Here is a 20,256-nt window from a genome sequence, read left to right as displayed (position 1 = left end):
TAATTTTACATACTTTCCCTTATAACTATCAAATCTCAAAATATCCTTGTGATAGCAACTCATGGAACATGTCAAAGAATTACTACATAAAAAAAGTAATTCACCAAATATAATATAGTATGACAAGCTCACATTTATGGCAACAAATATTAAGATATGTTTTTGATATCGATAGAGATGAGAAACAGACAGAATCTAAAGAACCCCAGAAACCTGAAAGAAAATGGCAATAACTGAAGTTTATAATCAGAAGATTGAAGGTAATTTCTTACGCAGAGAGGCTGAAACAAAGAATGGAAGCATCAGAAAAATCCTTTTAACAAACAGAGTGCAGGTATATGACATCTTGTTAGAAGATGATACATAGGTAATGAGATAAAAAGGGAAGGAACGAAAGAGGGAAGGAAGGAGAGAAAGAAAAAGAAAAAAGAAAAGAGAAAGAGAGATGGAAGAAGAGAGAGGAAGAGAAAGGTCTTGAAATCTTGATTCACAAGAGAACACAATACGAGATATACCTATTTCGAGCTTCTTTCTCCCTTTCCTAGATACATGCAGCTACAATTGTCCAAAACTAAACTAGAGGTCACACTGAGAACATGTTAATTGTCAGAAGTATGCATGTGCAAAAATTCTGAGTGGTGGATTGGCAGCCTCTGCTTGTTTGGAACGTTGCAAGGAGAAATATATTGTTCTGGATTAGTGGACACTGGAACATTTTTTTTAAATCTCAAGTAAAAGAAAGGTTAACAATTATAAAAAATAAGGAAAATTTAATTAAATAAATGAAAACTGTTATTTGGAATTTACCCATGAAACAACAAAAACAAAGCAAAAATCAAATTCAGTAAAATTGCTTTCTAGCCAGAGACACTGTACTCTTCAATTAAAATCAAAACCAGACAAAAGGCAACAAAACTAGAGCTTTGAATAACATTACAGAAATAGAACGATATGGAGAGAAAGAGACAGACAGACAGACACAGCTAGAATAGAAATAGAGAAAAGAGAGCAGAAAAGATAAAGCAAAAGTGCCAGAGACATGAGGAAAGCTACAAATCCCACTCCAAACATCTTTATTTTCTACCTAATAATAAAATGGCCTAGTACTAAGAAATTTCAAAGTCACTTTTCATATCTTTTCAAATTAAGTTAATACTCATTTCATTAAACTTGTAGTTAAAATTTAGCTGTACTGTGATAATTGAAAGGGAAAAAAGGCTATAAAAAACAACTGTATTTTAGGAACATTTATGGTTGCATTAAACTTCTAAACTTGCCTACCTCTTTTGAGGGAATGGGGAATATAATACAAAAACCCTCAACTTTAGTTCAGAGAGTTTGCACACATTTTCAAGTTATTCTGCAAAATAATTTATCTGCCTCTTAGCATTTAATAGGAGTTTACAGCCTTTTAACTAGAATTTAGAACAACTCATTAAAACAAGATACCTCCTGTCATATCCAAAGACAGAACATGGGCTTGCTCAACTATACATCAATAGTTTGAAATATTCTTAATATACACTATCAGTCTTCAATAAAATATCCCAAAATACTCAACTTTTGCCCTGAATACTCAAGCTATACAGGATCTATTCAGCTGAAACATGAATAATTGACAGAGTTAGTAGATGAATGTAAATAAGTAAAGCTTAAGGCCTAGAATTTAGGTTTTTTAAAAGAATAAAGTTATGTTCACAACGTTCTCTACAATATTCTCTTTAGCTTCTTTCTCTGGTTCATTAAAAACGAGGAAAGAAAGGCTCGAGCCTTCCACCTTACATAATATGCTTTTCCAACAAATGCTTTTAAAAGTTTACGTTATTTTATTTTTAGTTAAAGATGAAACAACAGAGGGGCAGGGGAGTGCAAGGAGCATGTATTGTCTATCCCATTTGATACCCTGAGTTATACCATCTCATCATACACTTCTTACAAGTAACAAAAACCAACCCAGCACCCACCCCCAACTGCTTTTATCATTCAGATCCTCTATTAAGAGGAAAGCTAGCAATAAAAATGAGGAAAATAACCCCATCAGTTTTTCTAGACAACACCACCAGCAAGTTGAGAATTTATAAGATTTTGAAATGAAATGAATTAGGGGATTATGTAAGAATAAAAGAAATTAAATATTTTTATCTCAACTCTCAATCTTAAATCTTTTAATCTGTTTACAGATTTAGGTGGTGCTAAAATATTTGAAAAACTGTACTTGATACTGGAAAATGAAAAAAGGAATTAGAAAATGTATCTGAATGATGAATATCACGTGCCATACTACAATAAAATGTTAATGTTTCAAAATATTTTAAGATTTATTAACTTTATTAATAAATCGATTACAATGCAATTACCATATGTCAAACATGGACTTTTAAAACATTCAATCTTTGAAACCACTGAAATATTTTTTATTCTAAAAATTTTTTAAAGATTTTTAGTTTAATAGGTGAGAAAAGTATAGTAAAATGCTGATTAACATAAAATAATTATTTGCTACATGATTCCATTACTTTTTGCAAAGCATTATAAATTTCAAGTAGAAAATTCAATTATCATAAAAAGACTAAAATTAAAGCAGTACTCTCAAAATATACTTCATAAAAACCTGTATTTTTAAGAATCTGTATATAGAATTTTTGCTCTTTTAAAGGTACAGTTTACATTCCTTATTTTCTGGCCATAGGTGTAATAGTGAATTTATTCAATACTTATAAGCTTCAATCTAAAAACTCAAATGAAATATTACTTAATCTCAATACTTTGTGTAAACTTTTACAATTTCTAGTCTAGAAATGGGGTATATTCCGCTAGAATTATTCATCCTTAAATTATCCAAGATACTATAATGAATCCCTCTACATGGTGATCTAAAGGTATTTATTAAATTGAATTTATGATTACTAGTACAATTTAATATCATGGATTGAATTTGTACTTGATCAACTTCTATGTTATTTTAGTAACTCAAAAACTTACTGATTAGCTACACACAGCCAAATAGTTATAACTATAGCCAAAACTCAACATTCATGATAGCAGACAGTGAACACAAGCTTCTACTTCTCCCTCAAATGGTTTTTATTTTCTTAATAGCAATGCTGGATGCTTTATCTTCTATCTGCCTATAGATTAAAAAAAAAAAACAAAAACAATGAAATGAACAAAGGAGTGAAGAGCAAAAAGTAGGGCACTTAGGCAACTTGTAAATTAAGAGACAGAAAAATCATCAAGCTACATAATAAGATCTCAAAAGATCTACTCAAAGTTACTAGCATTATGAAAACATTTTCCCCCTGGACATATCACTAACTGGACACAGCTTGGGAATTAGCTATGTAATGACCAACCACAACTAGAGATAGCATTAAGAACACATTAGCAGAGGACAAAAATCATGGGTTTAAACCCCAAATCCCCGTATGATAGCTTTGTGATCTACAGAAACCTGGGCAAATCACTTCATCTCTGTACAGTTTATCCATTCATAAAACCAGTAACAATAAAATCTACCCTAATCATATTACAAGGTTTTCCATCTACCCATGAGAAATGAGGTATTAAGTATTTTCGAAGTAGAAGGATTTTGGAAGCTATTAAAAAGCATGCAAAAAATTAAAGTATCTATATTTTAATGTGATGAGGGGTAGCTTATGTTCCAGCTTTTTAAATGCAAGATATATTTTTAATCCTTTTTAGTCTATGTTTTGTTTTTCTCAGTTTGAAGATTCAATAGATACCATCCAGTTCTACTGTTACAAAAATTGCTTTCTTCCACCCTTTAGAGGCTTTTCTCTCTTATCCATAGAAAGAACAGGAAAACAGCTTTATCTAAAACTCTTATTAAGCAAATAATACTTATTAAGACAGTAATGTAACTAATCCCTTACCTAATTTCAAAGAGCATACAATATAATATGGCTGATTTCTACTCCTGGTTATATCACTAATTTTTATTGGTCTAAGAGCAAGTCACTTCAATCTCAACGTGCTGCAATTTTTATATCTACTGATAATGTGGAATATCAGTGTGATCAACTTACCTGATGAGGAAAAATTCACCTTTATAACGTAAAGGTGAAAGCAATATTCAAGTATAAGAGAACACTTTCCCTCCAAACACTCTACTAATACATCAATGACCTTTGAAAATATGAAACTAACATGTGTAGCCCACAATTTGTGTTCTTTTGAAGCTATAAAGGCAAACTGAGATACGACTTATTTCCTTATTCAGCAGAGATGTTCCAAAAAGAAGCAAATCAGAAACGCAAGGACAGAGGAGGAGAAAGGAAAAAATTCTTTATGAGCATGTTTAAAGATTCGCTTTTTAAAAATTCTTCTCTATACATATAATCACTAAGGAAATCCATCTATCACTAACACTTGTACCCCAAATAATTAACACTGTCTTTTTAGAAAAATAAGAATTTGACCAATTGTATATCTTACCTTATGTACACTAAGGCAGATCCACGGCAACAGCTAAAGTTAATTTCTTCACTAATAGAAATTCCTTTTATATTCTGCTTGCTTACTACATAGAAGTCACTTTATTATCAATAAAGTAGTGTCACTTTTATTTATTATCAATCAAGTAGTGTCACTTTTATGAATTTTTTCCCAAGCCATTATATTTTACAAATGACTGTTTTTTGTAAAATAGTTTTTTTTGCAAAGTAATCTGGCCACACACAATTAATTGTATTGCTTTATGATTTATTACTAGAGGTTTTTATAATTGATTTTTTTTTAATTTAAAAATGCTGAAATAGTAGAAACACATGCCTTCCTTTTTGTTTTCTTTGTTGAAAGGCAGCCCTGATATACAGGAAATAGACCAAAAAAGTATGCCTAGATACACAACAGCAGCATTTGAGGAGCAGAGCGCTTTTGCCTTCATACAGTACTTAGAGGAGTGGAAACACTACACGAGTTGTATGTGATATTAAACCACTGCAATTCAAATACTCAGCAAAATATGCTAAATATCTACACAAGAAACAAAATGTGGAGGGAAAAGGGCTTAACCCAAATAAATACCTAACAAACTGTAACTTGATAAAAGGCAAGAATATCTGTTGCTTTGGCTTTAATTTTAAAATGGATATATTTGAATCAAATTCTGTTGCACTGGAGGACTGCTGATAAAATATAATAACACAATATAAATATTTATTTATAATTTCTTCACATGGTTTTCCAAACATTTTTCTTCTCTATATTGTCTTTTCATACTTGTGAGTTTCTCATCAAAGTTTCACTATTAAAAGTATTTTAAAAACTAAACTAGCTATCACAATATACAGGTATTGTAGTACACACATCAATTTTCTTTTAAATTTAGTATCTCAATAGAAGTATGGAATAAATAATAACTCTTTTTTAAAACTTAAAGTGGAAACAATGTCTGAACCGCTTCTTAAATGGATTTCCTTTGTGATATGCAGGGGACCTGTGTCAAGAACTACCCAGGTCTTTAACAGCCATAAAATGAAGAGACTGATAATTACCATATTGAAATAAGATCGAATTTTGACGCCTCTTGCCAGATCCCACACTATCACGTTTCCATCATGACCAGCAGAAAAGAGAACTCTTGGATCGAATGGGTGTGGCTCAAGAACAAATACCTCATCTTCATGACCCTGAAATATTTTTTAAGTGGCAAAGCATTACAAACATTAAAAGATTAAAAACTCAAACACCAACAGGAAAATATTTCTAAAATATGAGTTTTAAGAATTATTAAAATGGTAAAAATCTCCAAATTTATATATGTATAATAACAAAGCTGAGCTAGTATCACTGTCCAGGGATTTGCTATCATTTGGTGAAACCTGAGAATATTATTTACTGATCCAGCCCTATACACTAAAAAAAAAAAAAGCAAGATCTATATTTCTAAGCCAAACCTGTTTAAGTGCATTTTAAAATTATTTCCATTCTCCCACAAAGACCTGTTACCCAGCCAAAACGTAAGAGATCTCAGATAATATAAAATACTTTATTTCTTAATGAAAATATTCTATTCTACAATCAGCTTCAGTTTATACCAAATAAAAATTAGTCTTTTTTCCTCACCATCAGGACATGAATTAGTTGACCGGTGTAAGAATTCCAAACTTTCAGAGTCATGTTATTAACTGCAGTTATAACTGTATTGTCATGCCGATCCCATGCTACCATAGTTACTTTCATTTTTGTGATTTTATCTTCTATCCCTTGAAGGTTTTGGCTGAAAGTGATGGAGGCAGTATTTGTTTACACTGATATTATTCATTAAAATACTAATATGACAAAAACCTAATTTCTTATAGGTTACATTTATTAACATGGATAACTAACTATTGTTTAACACGGTAATTAAGAATTGTTTGAACCAACAAAGAACGATGGCAAAAATCACTGCACGGAGTCAGCAAAATCAGGATTTCAGCACTCCTAAGTCCTTAGTAATAGATGACCTTGAATAAATATTACTGGCTTTAACTCTTTCTGGATCCAGGAACTCTGTGCCATGCTGCTCACTCGCCATCTTTTACTGTTGCTGTCATGCCCTGCTAACTATTTTGCTCTCCCATCCGAGACTACTACACACAAATACAAACAGAAAAATGATACAATATTAAAACCAAAATAACAGTTACAACATGTAGTATAATTTCTCTTGGCTGGAGACAACCAGTGGATATACCACATCATCCCTGTATCAGACAGAACATTATAATATGTTCTGCCTTCTGAAAAAACTAGTAAAACTTGCAGCTATTCCTACAGTACTATCATCCTCCTCTTAACAAAACTGAACTGAAAGGAATCATTAATGCAGCAGGTCTTCTCAAACAGGGCAAAAATTCATTTTATAAAAATCAACATCTTCATCTCCAAAAGCACCTCTAGTTATTACAGAAAAGTAATCATTTTAACATGGTTTATGATACATGCATTTATAGGCTGAGTCACACCAATCTGTAATATAGCTTTACAACTTTAAATGTTCTAGCTATATCTACGTAAAATTTCAAATTTGATCTCTTACCCTGCTGGACGAGTAGCCATATCCAGCAAAATACTCTTCCATTCTCTTCGTTTAAATTGCCAAATACGTGCTGTCCCATCACGACTGCCACTTACAAACCTGCAAAGGAGCCCACCCCCCAAGAAAAAAATCATATGTGCTCTATCAAAATGCACTTTCCAATAGAGTTATGTTTTTAAAAATGCTAAAAAAGACAGCATTCATCTTTACTTACACAGCATTCTAATATAATAGAAATTACTCTATCTGATATTCTCTGCAAATCCAAGAATTTCTGAAACTTCATGGGCTTTAAAAATTTTAAATACATATACACATTCTAATGTGCACAACTAGGTCTCACAAATAACATTCAAAAGTGATGCAAGGCCACTATTTATTACCTTAGAAAGAGAATTGATATTTTCCAATGGAAAAACACAGATTTTCCTTTCAACATTAAAGAACTTGACTCATTCTAATCAGGTGTAGAAATATCTTTTTAAAATTTAAAACAAGACCATGAGAAAACTTATACAATGTCATCTAAGCTTATCATCAATAAACAATTCTGCCTCAAATATTACATTATGATACATTTCCAATCTCTAAGTTTCTTTACACTTTGATATAGAAAATATGTGGGGTGGATAAAAGTCCCTATTATTAAAAGAACAGTGGCCAAATAAACTAACATTATTACAGATAAAACATAAAGACGTGTTCACAGGCATGTGAAGGCTACATTGACTTTTCATTATAACTAGTCAAGATCTTTATTTTAGGTGGTTAATTAATATAGAAATCTAACTAAAACCTGACCGTAAGAATTGTCTTTATTTCATAATTTAAAAACTGGAATTAAATTTGACAAACAAAAATAATTATTTTACCTGTTACTAGTGTTGGAAAACTGGATACTGTCAACTTTGTCCTATATATAAACAGATGAACAAAAAAGAGGATCCTGAATATAAACCGTTAGACTCATTTAAATTGTACTCATCTAACTCTTTTCAGCAATACTTACAGTATGAAACTCCAATTCTGATATTTTCTCTGGCTGACCTGCTCCAAAAAAATAAACCCTAATAATATGATCTGTGCTCCCTGTGGCCAGAAACATTCCACCTGAGGAATAACACCAAACATTTATGAGTAAGACACCAAACATTTATGAGTAAGACACAATGTCAGAATCTCTGGGAATTAAATAATAAATGCAAGCAACACTATCATAATATATGTTGAATGACTAATATTTCATTCTAAAACTATTCATAGTTATCCTAATGTATATAATACATCTAACCTGAAATTAAGAAAGTTTGCTAACATAAGCTTTGCCTGGGAAGAGTTTTTCAATATTTATAGAAGCTTTCTTCTAACAAATGATTTCACCAAGTAACTACATAATCATGTTAAAATTATCAGTCACCATTACTAGAAAACATGTCTTTTAATTCTGCTGAAATCCTTCTCTTGCCTCATTTCCCATCTGTTAAAATCCTATCAAATTTTTAGGGCCCAGCACCTTGACTACAGGCTTTACAGACTTGCAATCAAATAAGCCTGCTCTGCTATGAACTCTCTGTCAGACTTTGTCTTGTAGCAAATACATTCTACTCTGCATTACAGTTATTTGTATATGCAATTTACTCTCTCTTGGAATCAATACCCTCCCATAGTGCTGAAAACAGTGCTATATATAATTGCACCTAGAGTACTCTGAAGCATATGTAGTGCCTATAATTATGTTCCTACTAGAAGTAAAACTGTCTTCATGGCAGTAGCAGTGGAAATCTAGACGCTAGTAATTAAAGATGTTTAGATATTAGTATGGCAAAAATAGATTCATGTCCTCAGTTTTGCAATCTCTTATCTCAGGTACTACTGCTCTCTACAATCATGAAAGGAAAAGAAAAGGTAAAACCGGAAATAAACGTGGAAGGAACTGGTATTAGAAACATTAATTCGTGTTTCATTTTCTCATCAATTCGCTTAAAATCTCCAGATCATAATTTGTTTTAAAAGACTCTAATATCCATTCAAAATGCTGCTACATAAACTCAAAACATAATTGGAATCTTAGCATTGCTATACCGCTACTTTTTAAAGAGCGAATAAGAATAATCTGGAGCCAAGTAATTAATAAAGATGTACAAATATCTATCAACCTATTTTACTTAGTTATGTGTGCCTCCAAAATCCATAAAAATATAAAACAAATTTTAAAATACTTTTCTTTCAAAGAGATAACTATTCAAAGATTTATTCTTTAACAGTCAATTTTGAAACTATTTTATCCCTCCTACCAAAGAATTATGGTCTTCTTAAAGAAAAATCTTAATCATTTATCCACTCAAATGAATATATAAGCTAAACTCGAGTAAAGTTCAAATACTTATAAACTAATTTACGATCATCCCCTGGTATGTGCATGAGAATATGATTTATATTACAACAGTAAGTATTTTCCAAAGTTTTATGTGTTCCACTAGAACCCTTTAAGTGGAGAATACAAGTTTAAGTGGAGAATTAGGAAGAAAAAAATCTTACCAGCACTAAAAGAAGAACAGATCATTTGAACTCCAGGCCGAGGGCGCTCTGTAAATTTTGCAGGTCTCGGACTGTAATAAGAAAAATAACCAATTAAAAATATCCCAAAGGGACCAGCAACACCAGAACTCGGCTGTCTCAAAAAATAACTACAGAAGGACAAAATTAAATAAGAAGCAACAGAGGGCTCCCTTCCTAAAAACAAGTTCAAAATCATTATGTGTCACATGATCAGCAGGATCTTGTGGAAACTGTAGATATAGATTTTGGAGGAGCTCCTGATTATACAACAATCCACACATGAAACAAAGCCACTGTCACACCTGGCATGTAGTTATTGGTTACACTCACTTCTAATCATCTAATCCAATTTGACAGGTTCTCAGTTTCATACAGCAGAAGAGCAATGCACAAATATATAAGGAAATACAGGTTATTTGTAAACATGAACAAACTAGCAAAGTGCTGTCTCATTGGCATATATACACAATCAATCAAACTTTTTCAATATTAGACAGTGTTAATTAAACATCTCCCTCTGTTTACTTTCTATAAAATATGCCCTTTAAGACTCCAAAAATTAAGAATCTTACATCCTAGTGAAAATCTGAAGACTATTTGACTCTCACATCAACTATAATGCTCATTTAAAATAGTGATCTATAGAAAATAGGTCACACTCAACTATACTTACATTAATTGTATAATTATATTACAGATTATGTTTTATTTTAATGCTGTTGACATTAATGCTTAGTGTAACAATCAACTAAAGAAAAATTAAATCACAGGTTTTACCCATGCCAGCTCCAATATATGTACAATGTATATGTAATGTTCCAATACAGTGATCGTATTTAAAGCCCTTCTTAACGTATATTTTGACCAAGTTTTTCCTCAGAATATTAGGAAAGAGAACTAAAAAGTAATTAGAGCCTTCAATCAGAGTGCACTGCATAACTTTCACAATCCACAACTATTGAACACAGAACGGTTTCAGTCTTGTGGTCACTTAGGGAAAAAAAGTACAAAATACTTCTGATCTAACAATTATATATTCTGAACAACAGAACACAACAAAAAGTATTTTCTAAAATTTTTAAAAATAAATTTATAAATAAATTTTGTTAACTGACATTTTAATAACTTTTCTTAATATTCACAGGCTCTGATACAGCTGAGCATAACTGATATGGAGAAAGAGAAACTTACGAAAACACTCTCAAAACCTAAACATTTATTCAGAGGAAAATTAACTCTAAGTAAATTTATCTGAAACTATAAAGGCAACTAAATGCACTACTTCCATTACTACCTAGTAGACTGTGGAGGTGCGTTTTTATTAGGTTTTGGCACAACTGCTCATACATGTGCCAAACAACTAGTTAGTTAACACATAACCAGAACATGCAAATAATCATACAGATTGTCATTTCAAACGAATGTTAATATTTTTAAAGAGAAAAAACCAGATAAGCAGGTACACATAATTTATTTTTAAATGTACATTTGAGGAAATATTTTGAGACAAGGCCTAGAACTCAACTCTCTGAGTTCAGTTCCCAGTTTCGCCACTTATCTGTGTGCCTTTAGGCAAGTTAACATTTCTGTACCTCAGTCTTGTAATCTGTAAAATGGGGGGAGAGGGTAAACCTGAGAATGTATCTCAGAGTCCCGGAGAGAACTAGATGAGTTTAATGCACATAAAGTGCTTAGTTCTGTGCCCAGCACACTCAGTAAATTATTATTAGCATTATTAGTATTTTAATTAGGTTCAACCAGTTCAAGATGGTCCATCAAGAAATAACTGCTATTTGGTTTGGCCTAGTGGTTAAGAGGAGATCCTGACAGTGCGCTTCCAGTATTTGCCTCAGTTTTCTCTCCTATCTGTCCTGAAGAATTATACCTTCCTCATAGGGGTGTCATAAGAATTAATGAGATAACAGTTATAGAGTGCCTAATACTAGGCTTGACAGACTAAGTGCTTAATAAAAATTTGTAAACATTATTATCATTTGCACATTTTAGGATTCCAATTCTTTTCTCATATCTGTCTAGGCTTGGACACCTTCCTCCTACTCAGAGATCTCTTGAGCCAGTTTTCGAGGCAACCAGCCACTCAAATTACTCATCTAAGAAGCAGCGTCTTTACTAGTGGGAGTTGTTACCATACACATAAACCCTGTATAAAAGTGAATTTATTAAGAGATTTGGGTTTCCAAAACAGATTTCATTTACTGATAGAACTGATTCTTTCAATTAATGCAGACTGGGTTGCTGAAGTCACTTACCCCAAAGATTATTCAAAAGCATTACCGTTCAATACGATTTTTGCCTCTGATTAGTAATTAAGGCCACACTTTTTGGCAGTTATCAACCATGTATATATAAAGAAGGAAAACAGGCATCTCAAAGTCTGTGTGTGAGGAAAATTACTCTTACTTTTATGCCTGAACTCAACCTAAAAGTTTTCATCGGACAATTATAATAACAAATAGAAAACAATATTACTTATAAGTAACTAGAAAAAACTTTTATGTCCAAAAATAGGAAAATCACTAAGCAAAGTATGGAACAGCTCAATGGAATATAATGCAGCTATTAAAATTATGTGAAAAAAAATGTTAGGGTAGTGGGTTTATGGGTGAATCTACATAAAGGTTCTGAAAAAAATCATTTCTATGTAATACATCACTTCTCACTTCCAAATAAATATTACTGTACTTAGCAATATACTCCCCTAGAAGCACAAAGTGAGAGCTTAATTTTGTAAACACATTTTGTCTTCCTATGTTGATTCGAAAATTGCTGATCACTTTTTCTTCAAAAACAAGACAGGAAAAGACGAAGGTATCAAAATCAGATCCACGAGGAGGTAAAGAATACTCAAAGGAGAAAACAATTAACTACTGCTATTGTCCATACACGAGTGAAACATTTCATTTCAACTTTTATCTAAATGCCTACAGAAAGCCTTTACTATTCTAAATATTAAGAATGCAACTAAAGTGAAATCAGCTTGCTTTCTCCCAAGAGCCAAGTCTTTGATCACAAGCCTTTCTGCACAAGTATAGTTTGCTGTATAACTGCTACCCATGCTGCCACAGCGCCCTAAATGCCCTGCCATAAGAGGCACTATTCAGGAATGTACACACCTACGAGGTTTATCTAAACATTACTGTTTCGAAATAACAAAGACATACACAAATTATTTTATGAAATAACTCAATTTGGGTTGATAATTTATAAACAGATGTCAGAGACAATTATTGAGATATATCTCATCCGAGTGACTTTTTACCGAGAGCTCAGAGATGGCCACTTCAACACTGTGGAATCACTGTATGCACTACCTCCCCATGCACAGATTGTCCATGGGGTAAATACAGCACTTCTCCCACTATACCCACTTGAGAGGTGGCACGACACAGCACAGAATGAGACGGCAGGGAAACGTTACAGTCCTGGCCTTGCCCTTTTTAAAAACTTTTTTATCTGTGGGGAAGTTGCTTAACTTTTCTTTGCCTCAGTGTCCGTAACCGAAACGTAATATTGTCCAGACAACTTATTTTGATAAACCAAGATACTATGACAGGTGAAAGCACAAATGCACAATGCTATTATGGGGCAGATGGAAGGGTGCATCTATCTACCTTGATGTAGTTTAGTGAAAATTTAATGATTCCATTTTCCTAAATTTCCCTAGATCTACAAAACAATCCAGTCTATAGATGCGATAACAGAAATAATTACAATTCTCCTAAAGAACTAGGAACTCTGAAGATTATGTTCTCAGTACCAAAAGGAGTTACTGATATGTAACTGCAGCATACAAAAAAGAAGTGGTAATAAGACAGGTATATTCTGAAAGAGCTAGGGCTAGGAAAAAAGAGAAGAGAAAAAAGAAATCAACATGTTAACAAAAATCTTTCTTTAAAGCATGAAAACAAAAAAAAGCATAAATATGAAAGAGGTCAGTGAAGAGACAAAATGAATTTGTTACTTATTCAAGGAGAAAAAAAAGTAAAATTATTCCTATTGTTGACTACTTCATACTTTTGTGATTTCAACCATTAAATTATACACATTTATTCTATGAAACAGAAGAGCAACTGACTTTATTTTAAGGGTTCCAGCATCCCACAGCCAAAAACAAATAGTGCCATCTGCCCCAGTAGAAGAAAGATATCTCTTTGAGCCACTGCACAATGGTGAGAACTGAAAAACAAAGAAAAAAAAATTTTTACAAGAAGAGTAACACAGTCCAAATAATAAACCCATCTTGACCATACAAATAGCAACTAACACTAACAGTTAGAGAACACTCAGAATTGACGACGGTCATGGCTACCATGTTATTTAAAGTCCCTGTTTTTATAAAGAAAAGAGAAATACTCCTTTTTTCATTTTAGTTGGCTTTATTCAATGGATTATAAAAGTGACTTCTTAAAATTTACTTTAAATTATAACCAACGAGGATTTTGCAGAGATTAAAACGATTACCTGTAGTGACGTTATAGATGCACTGTGGCCCTGAAGAACAGCCAAAGGCGCACACGTTCGCAGACACCAGACTCGGATCATTTTGTCACAACTTCCAGCTGCTATCATGGTATTCTCATAGTTTACAGCCATGTCTGATATTTCAGCAGCATGGCCTCTTAAAGTAGCTAATAATCTCCCATCATCTGTTGCCCAGATTTTCACAAGACAGTCATCAGAACCCTTAAAATAAAAATGGATATTAATAGAATTAACTCTGTAAATTTTAATTGGAATTCTCAACACAGATTTAAAAAAATCATATCTGTTACATCCACTTCCCAACAATTATAATTTTTAGTACTAAAAAGTGTTAAATACTTGTTACGAATTTTCCTCTACATAAGGCTCTTTATTTTATTAAATTATTCACTTATAAAGAATACTCATGTGCTCACCATCTAACAGGAAAAGTAGGATGTTAGTAATAGCTAACATTTACCTATATGGTCCCCTACCCACTACCTATACGGTAGACTCTATAGAGAACCTTGGAAAAGAATCTGAACATCTAAAATAACAAAATTATAACTGCAAAACAAATGTAATACACAACAGTGACTAATCCTATCTATGTTAATATAAAAATGAAAGGAAGCTTATTTGAGGCTTTTTCTCCTCAGAAGCCAAAATCTATAATACATATGAGTTTCCCATCACTGATCTTCAGCTAAATACATTACATATAAAATCACCTGTCAGTTATAAGAAAAAAATTAATTTTATCTGTATGAAGTCAATAAAAATATATATATTACTTGTTTGCTGCAGCAGCATAAGCTCAGGAAGAAAATGTAAAGAATACAGAGTTTCCTATGAATTCCTAAATTTACAAATAAACATTTCAATTTCACTTAGCCAAAGCAGCAGTAGGACCTTCTAGACTTTTTTTTCTTCTCTAATTTTCCTTATTCATCCTATAGCTCACAGTTTACTCTTTTACCAACCTCTATTTTCCCCTAGTTTTTATTATTAAAAAGTTTTAAACATACAAAAAGTAGAGAATATTGCCATTAACCTCATATATCCATTCCCCAGATTGAAAATTTATCAGAAGACTGCAAAGGTTGTAGGTTAGAATTCTTTACAATCTTCCAATCTAATTTGTTAAAAAATACACACACACACACACACAATTTTATCTGATATTAGAAAGTACTTAGAGGATCTATAAGAGCAAGTGACACAGAGAAGTATCTGCTTCATACTGATGACAGACATGATATATAAATGATCACAAACACAGTATTAACAGAATATGTTAAATGCTGTACCTTAAACCACACTCTGCCAACACTACCTAGAGCACTCTCAATTAACTATAAAACCAGTTCTTCTGACTGACCTTTGAAGCAAATTAAATGGGTTACCAACCACTGAAGACTAGTAATAAGACTTAACTTTGGTGAACTATTCACATTAAAATCTGGTATTCCCATCACGTTCACTTAATCTCAGGCTCTTCATCTATAAAATAAGGAAGTTAAATTGGATGATCTCCAAGGTTCCCTTTTAAAATTCAGTGATTCATGCATTCATTTATCCATTTGCCTTGCGATTAAATATGTGCCAAACACTGGAGATTCAAGGGTGATGAATAAAGACATAGTATTCCTGTCCTTATGAAGCAAGGCAGAAGACTGTAAATGCAATAACAGGTCCTAAGTCTTATACTGTTAATCAGCAGAGATCTAAAAGGAGAGCAGTCTGTTTTTCCTCAAACGTGGAGAGGTAGAATCTGGAAAGGAATCCAGAAGCAGTGATGCTTGGACAGTCAATACAATGTAGTAGCTTAAGAGCACAGACTCTAGAGGTCAAGAAAAAAAATGGTTAAAAGATCAATAAAAGAATTTAAAATTACATCAAAAATGTCTCTCTAACACAAGTCAGTAAAAGAGAAGCAGAAGAACAAAAAAGAGATGGGACAAATAGAAACTATTAGTAAAAAGGTAGAAGTAAATCCAACCGTATCTAGAATCCCACTAAGCGAGAGAATGGGACCTGGTGCAACCACTTTCTACACGTCTGACCCCGGAAGAGTTACATGTACCTTCTTTGCCTCGTTCTTCTAACCTACACCCACCTCATAGGGTTGTCGCAAAAAATAAATGAGTAAATGAAGGCGGAGCGCCTGGCACAGAGTAAAAGCTATATATATACACACATATTTATACAGATATATATGTGGACTATCTACTATTACTGCTTTTGTTGCTGGTAGTATTCTTATTCTTACTTTAATAATATTCTTATTATTTTAAAAAGAACAAATATTCCAGATGGCAACTAGAGAGAAAAGTATGATCGAAGGCATGAAAATGCGAGAAGTTCTGGGAACTGCAATTAGTCTGTAAGCTAACTTAAAGTGTGAGGTGAAGGCAAGAGGATGAAGTCAGGGAAAAACTGTGAAGGACGTTTTATGGGATACTAAGGGATATGGTATGTAATGGGGATCACTTAAGGTGATCAAGCAGGTGAGTATCAGGATCATATTTGTTTTCCAAAGATCATCCTGGCATCAGTATGAATTAAGTGAGAAAGGAGGAGGCCAGCTGAAAGTTGCTGAAAATAGTACAGGCAGGAGCGAATGATAATATTGTTATTATAGAAGAGAAGGATCAGAAGAGATGGCTACAATGGGTATTTGGGGGGAACAAAAAGGATGAGGATTACATCCCTGCCAAATGTGGGAAATGAAGAAGGAGCCTGTGTGTAAACTGTGATTTCCAGAAAGCTGGTCTACAATACCACCTGGCACAAAGAAGTGTACGAGGTACTTGTTGGACAACCAAAAAAGGCTTTAAAACATTTATTCAACCCTCAATTTCTCTAAATTCCACAAATTAAATCAATTTATTCACTTCATTTGCTTACCTTCTAAAAACTAAGGCAATATTTGCCTCTGACCTACATTCACAACAAAAATTAAATTTTAAGTATGCTAATACAGGCAGAATATATGAAAAGAGTAAAAGCATGTCATCTCATTATTTCTTATGTATTTGAATTAAGATTCTGCTGTATATTCTACTATAGAAGGTGTATCACATATTTTCCATGTTAACAGAAAAAAAAAAAAAAAAAAAAGAACAAAACCCACACATCTTTTTGACCAAAATGCCAGCTTTTAATGAAAAGGACAGGGGCAACCTGTTACCTAAAACTCAGCTTCCAGTGACTTTTCACTAATTAAAATTGAACAAAAAGTCCCACTATATTCCTACTGAGTTTATTAAGTTCACTAATTTAATATTACTTTATAATTCTGCTATATTTAGACAAGTACTAAAAAAAACCCCCACAAAACCAAAACTTTTTTTTGTTTTAAAAAAAAAACACTGTACACAATTCCCCCTAGTGTGTAGTATCCCAACTAATCTTTCTTTTCTTCCATTAAATTGCAGGAGAGAAATTTTTCATCATACTTTCACTCTCTTCACTATCCTCTTCTATGATATAAAGTAGAATACTGTCCCCAAGTCTTATCCCTGCTCACAGAACTCCTGGCAGAATTTCAAACAAAACCCTAAAGCACCCTCAGGCAATTTCTATTTCATCATTCATTACTTATGATCATTCATCTGTTTTTATGGAAATGTGAAACTAAATATGATTTGACAAAATTCAACTAAGTTCTTTTAAAATGACTATCAGAAATACAAGTACACATAAATAATTGTTTGAAAAGGACTGCAGACAAGAAAAATCAAATTTACTGGGAAAACATTTTTTTTTTTTTGCGGTACGAGGGCCTCTCAACTGTTGTGGCCTCTCCCGTTGTGGAGCACAGGCTCCAGACGCGCAGGCTCAGCGGCCATGGCTCACGGGCCCAGCCGCTCCGCGGCACGTGGGATCTTCCCGGACCGGGGCGCGAACCCGCGTCCCCTGCATCGGCAGGCGGACTCTCAACCACTGCGCCACCAGGGAAGCCCTGGGAAAACATTTTTTAAAGCACCATAAATGCTTAAGTTTAATGTGGATGAACCAAATTTTGATAAAACTACTCTTTTTAAAAAGACCAAAATGCAGAGAATTTGAACAAATGATCTTTCTTTCCAGAAGCCTACCTCAAATGTTAGTGAAGTCAATAATAAACCAAAGAGTAGAGCATTATAAGTATTCAATCAAAACTTTAAAGAGAGTATGGACATTAAAGCAAAAGTAATGTTATTTAAATGGTGAAAAGAAAGAGATGGACAACACAGGCACAGGGGTCAGCCTTGGTAGGAGGAACACTGGCTCCTAGGCTGCATGAAGGAGGAAGAGGTATGGTGGATTTAGCAATTTTAAAGCAGGCAGCAAAGAAATTAGGTGATTCTAACCTTAGCAAGTAAGACAAATACCTGAAGATTATTTCCTTCAAGTGGAGAACTGGAAACAAAGAAGGAACCAAAAAAAGGTGAGCAAAGTTTGAAAATGTGGTGGAATTTTAAGAGCAATAAGAAAAAGGGAAAAAACCTGGAAGCAACAGTGAACTTCCTGCTAAAATCAGATAGCATGATTTTAGAAAAAAAATCTCAATTGACAAGTTTTTTAAGCAAAGTTCTAATGCCTAGGGGAAAACAAAGTATTCATTTATTTTCAGTAACGTCTAGATGTTGCTGCTGCTGGGGATTTGGCAAGGTGAGAAAAGTTGGGAGTACAAAGTATAAGTGGGAAACTAGAAACAAAAATTAAGCTGGAAAGGTTTTATCTGAGGAAGGTAATAGAAAGTAGGGGTTTTAAATGCCTGTTAGGGAGCTTGAATTTAACCTGGTGAGGAAGCTACTGAAGAATTTTAAGCAGACAAGGCATAGTCACTATAATATTTTAACCACGATAAGTTTTAAGAAATACACGAACTGGTGAAAACTGAAGATGCTTTTATGGAATTCATTTTTTAATCAAATTATAATATTAAGCTAGTAGCTAATGCCAAGCAAATATAAGACAGTAGTGGATCAATAGTTTCACTTTTCAATAATGTAAAATTGTCATAATTACCATGAAAGAGTACTCATTAATATGTTATCATTTGTCTGTTTACATCAAACCTAGTATAAAGATAACAAAAACAAGTAGCTTTAGCTTACATAAATCACCAAACAAATGAGATATACCAAATTTACACTGCTTTCTCTTACATGTCAAGACATCTATCTCATCAATGCAAAGATAAAGCCAAGAGAGCTGAAAGAGAACCTTATCTCTATCCTGAATAAACAACAGTGTAGATATTATTTGTGGAAAGGCTTGATAAAGGGTGGAACTTAAACAAAATTTAGATTTGTCTAAACGTAGGAATTTAAAGTACCCTATAAATTTTCTTATTCCACAGCCACACCTAAAGCCACACACACAAAATGATTAAGGCAAGTGCCTTTAAAACTATCAACATACTCTGCAGCTTAGGACAAGAGGAAGGAAACTGAATCAGACATTTACTCTGGAATCATTATTTCTTTAACACTTTTAAGTAGACTGGTGGCACTAATGACCTTTCCTTCCAGCGTACAACTAGATCTCTTACACTGCAGGTAATTCTCATTTCATGCCTATCTAAGAGAGGTTCCTATTTTGTGAATCCCTTTTGGAAACTCAAAGTTTCTTCAAAATAAAAAGTGTGAGAGGCAAATTTCAGATAAATAAAAACAAACGCTGACATTCTCTATAGTTAAGCCCAGGCAATAAATGAATTGTACACATTTGCTTTTGGTATTCTGGTAAAGGAAGTTCGACAGGTCTCTGTGACATGGCTTTCTACTTTGTCATGCTCTTGGGTCTTAAAATCTACAAAAAACGTCCTACCTATTGATATGAAAATTTTATGAAACAACTTCAGACACAGGGCCTTCTTCAATCACTTAAATTCTATGTAAAAACTAAAGCAGAACCTAAGGTCAAATTTAAAGTTTCTGGAAGACAAGTTTTAAAGAGCTTAATCGAACTATTTATGTATATATGTATTTATTTATTTAAACTAAAGCTAGAAGATTAGAGGCAACAACTATGTGAACCATTCAATGATGAAGAAAACTACTTTACGGGATGTAACAGTAAGTGACAAAGAACTGTGGACTCCTGTGAGCAGAAAACCGCACACATCTGGAAACACTACAGCAGGTGGATTGTGCTCAGACGACCTTAAAATT

The 20,256-nt window shown here is 33.1% G+C and overlaps 1 protein-coding gene across 2 annotated transcripts in view; it reads right to left on the bottom strand.

Annotated features, from left to right (window-relative positions):
- The window catches only part of PHIP (pleckstrin homology domain interacting protein), a 122,854-nt gene that overhangs the window by 60,289 nt on the left and 42,309 nt on the right, over positions 1 to 20,256 (bottom strand). For both annotated transcript variants that reach the window (XM_059082987.2, XM_059082989.2), the window contains exons 8-15: positions 14,087 to 14,308; positions 13,701 to 13,801; positions 9,584 to 9,654; positions 8,055 to 8,155; positions 7,918 to 7,958; positions 7,046 to 7,144; positions 6,088 to 6,241; positions 5,517 to 5,651 (exon numbers count right to left, since the gene is read on the bottom strand). In XM_059082987.2, the coding sequence (XP_058938970.1) occupies positions 5,517 to 5,651; positions 6,088 to 6,241; positions 7,046 to 7,144; positions 7,918 to 7,958; positions 8,055 to 8,155; positions 9,584 to 9,654; positions 13,701 to 13,801; positions 14,087 to 14,308 (924 nt within the window). The remainder of the gene's footprint in view (positions 1 to 5,516; positions 5,652 to 6,087; positions 6,242 to 7,045; positions 7,145 to 7,917; positions 7,959 to 8,054; positions 8,156 to 9,583; positions 9,655 to 13,700; positions 13,802 to 14,086; positions 14,309 to 20,256) is intronic.

Source organism: Kogia breviceps, chromosome 13, assembly GCF_026419965.1.
Source record: "Kogia breviceps isolate mKogBre1 chromosome 13, mKogBre1 haplotype 1, whole genome shotgun sequence".
Lineage (NCBI taxonomy): Eukaryota > Metazoa > Chordata > Mammalia > Artiodactyla > Physeteridae > Kogia > Kogia breviceps.
The sequence above is the reverse complement of the archived record's forward strand: the minus strand, read 5'-3'. Positions and strand labels throughout refer to the sequence as shown.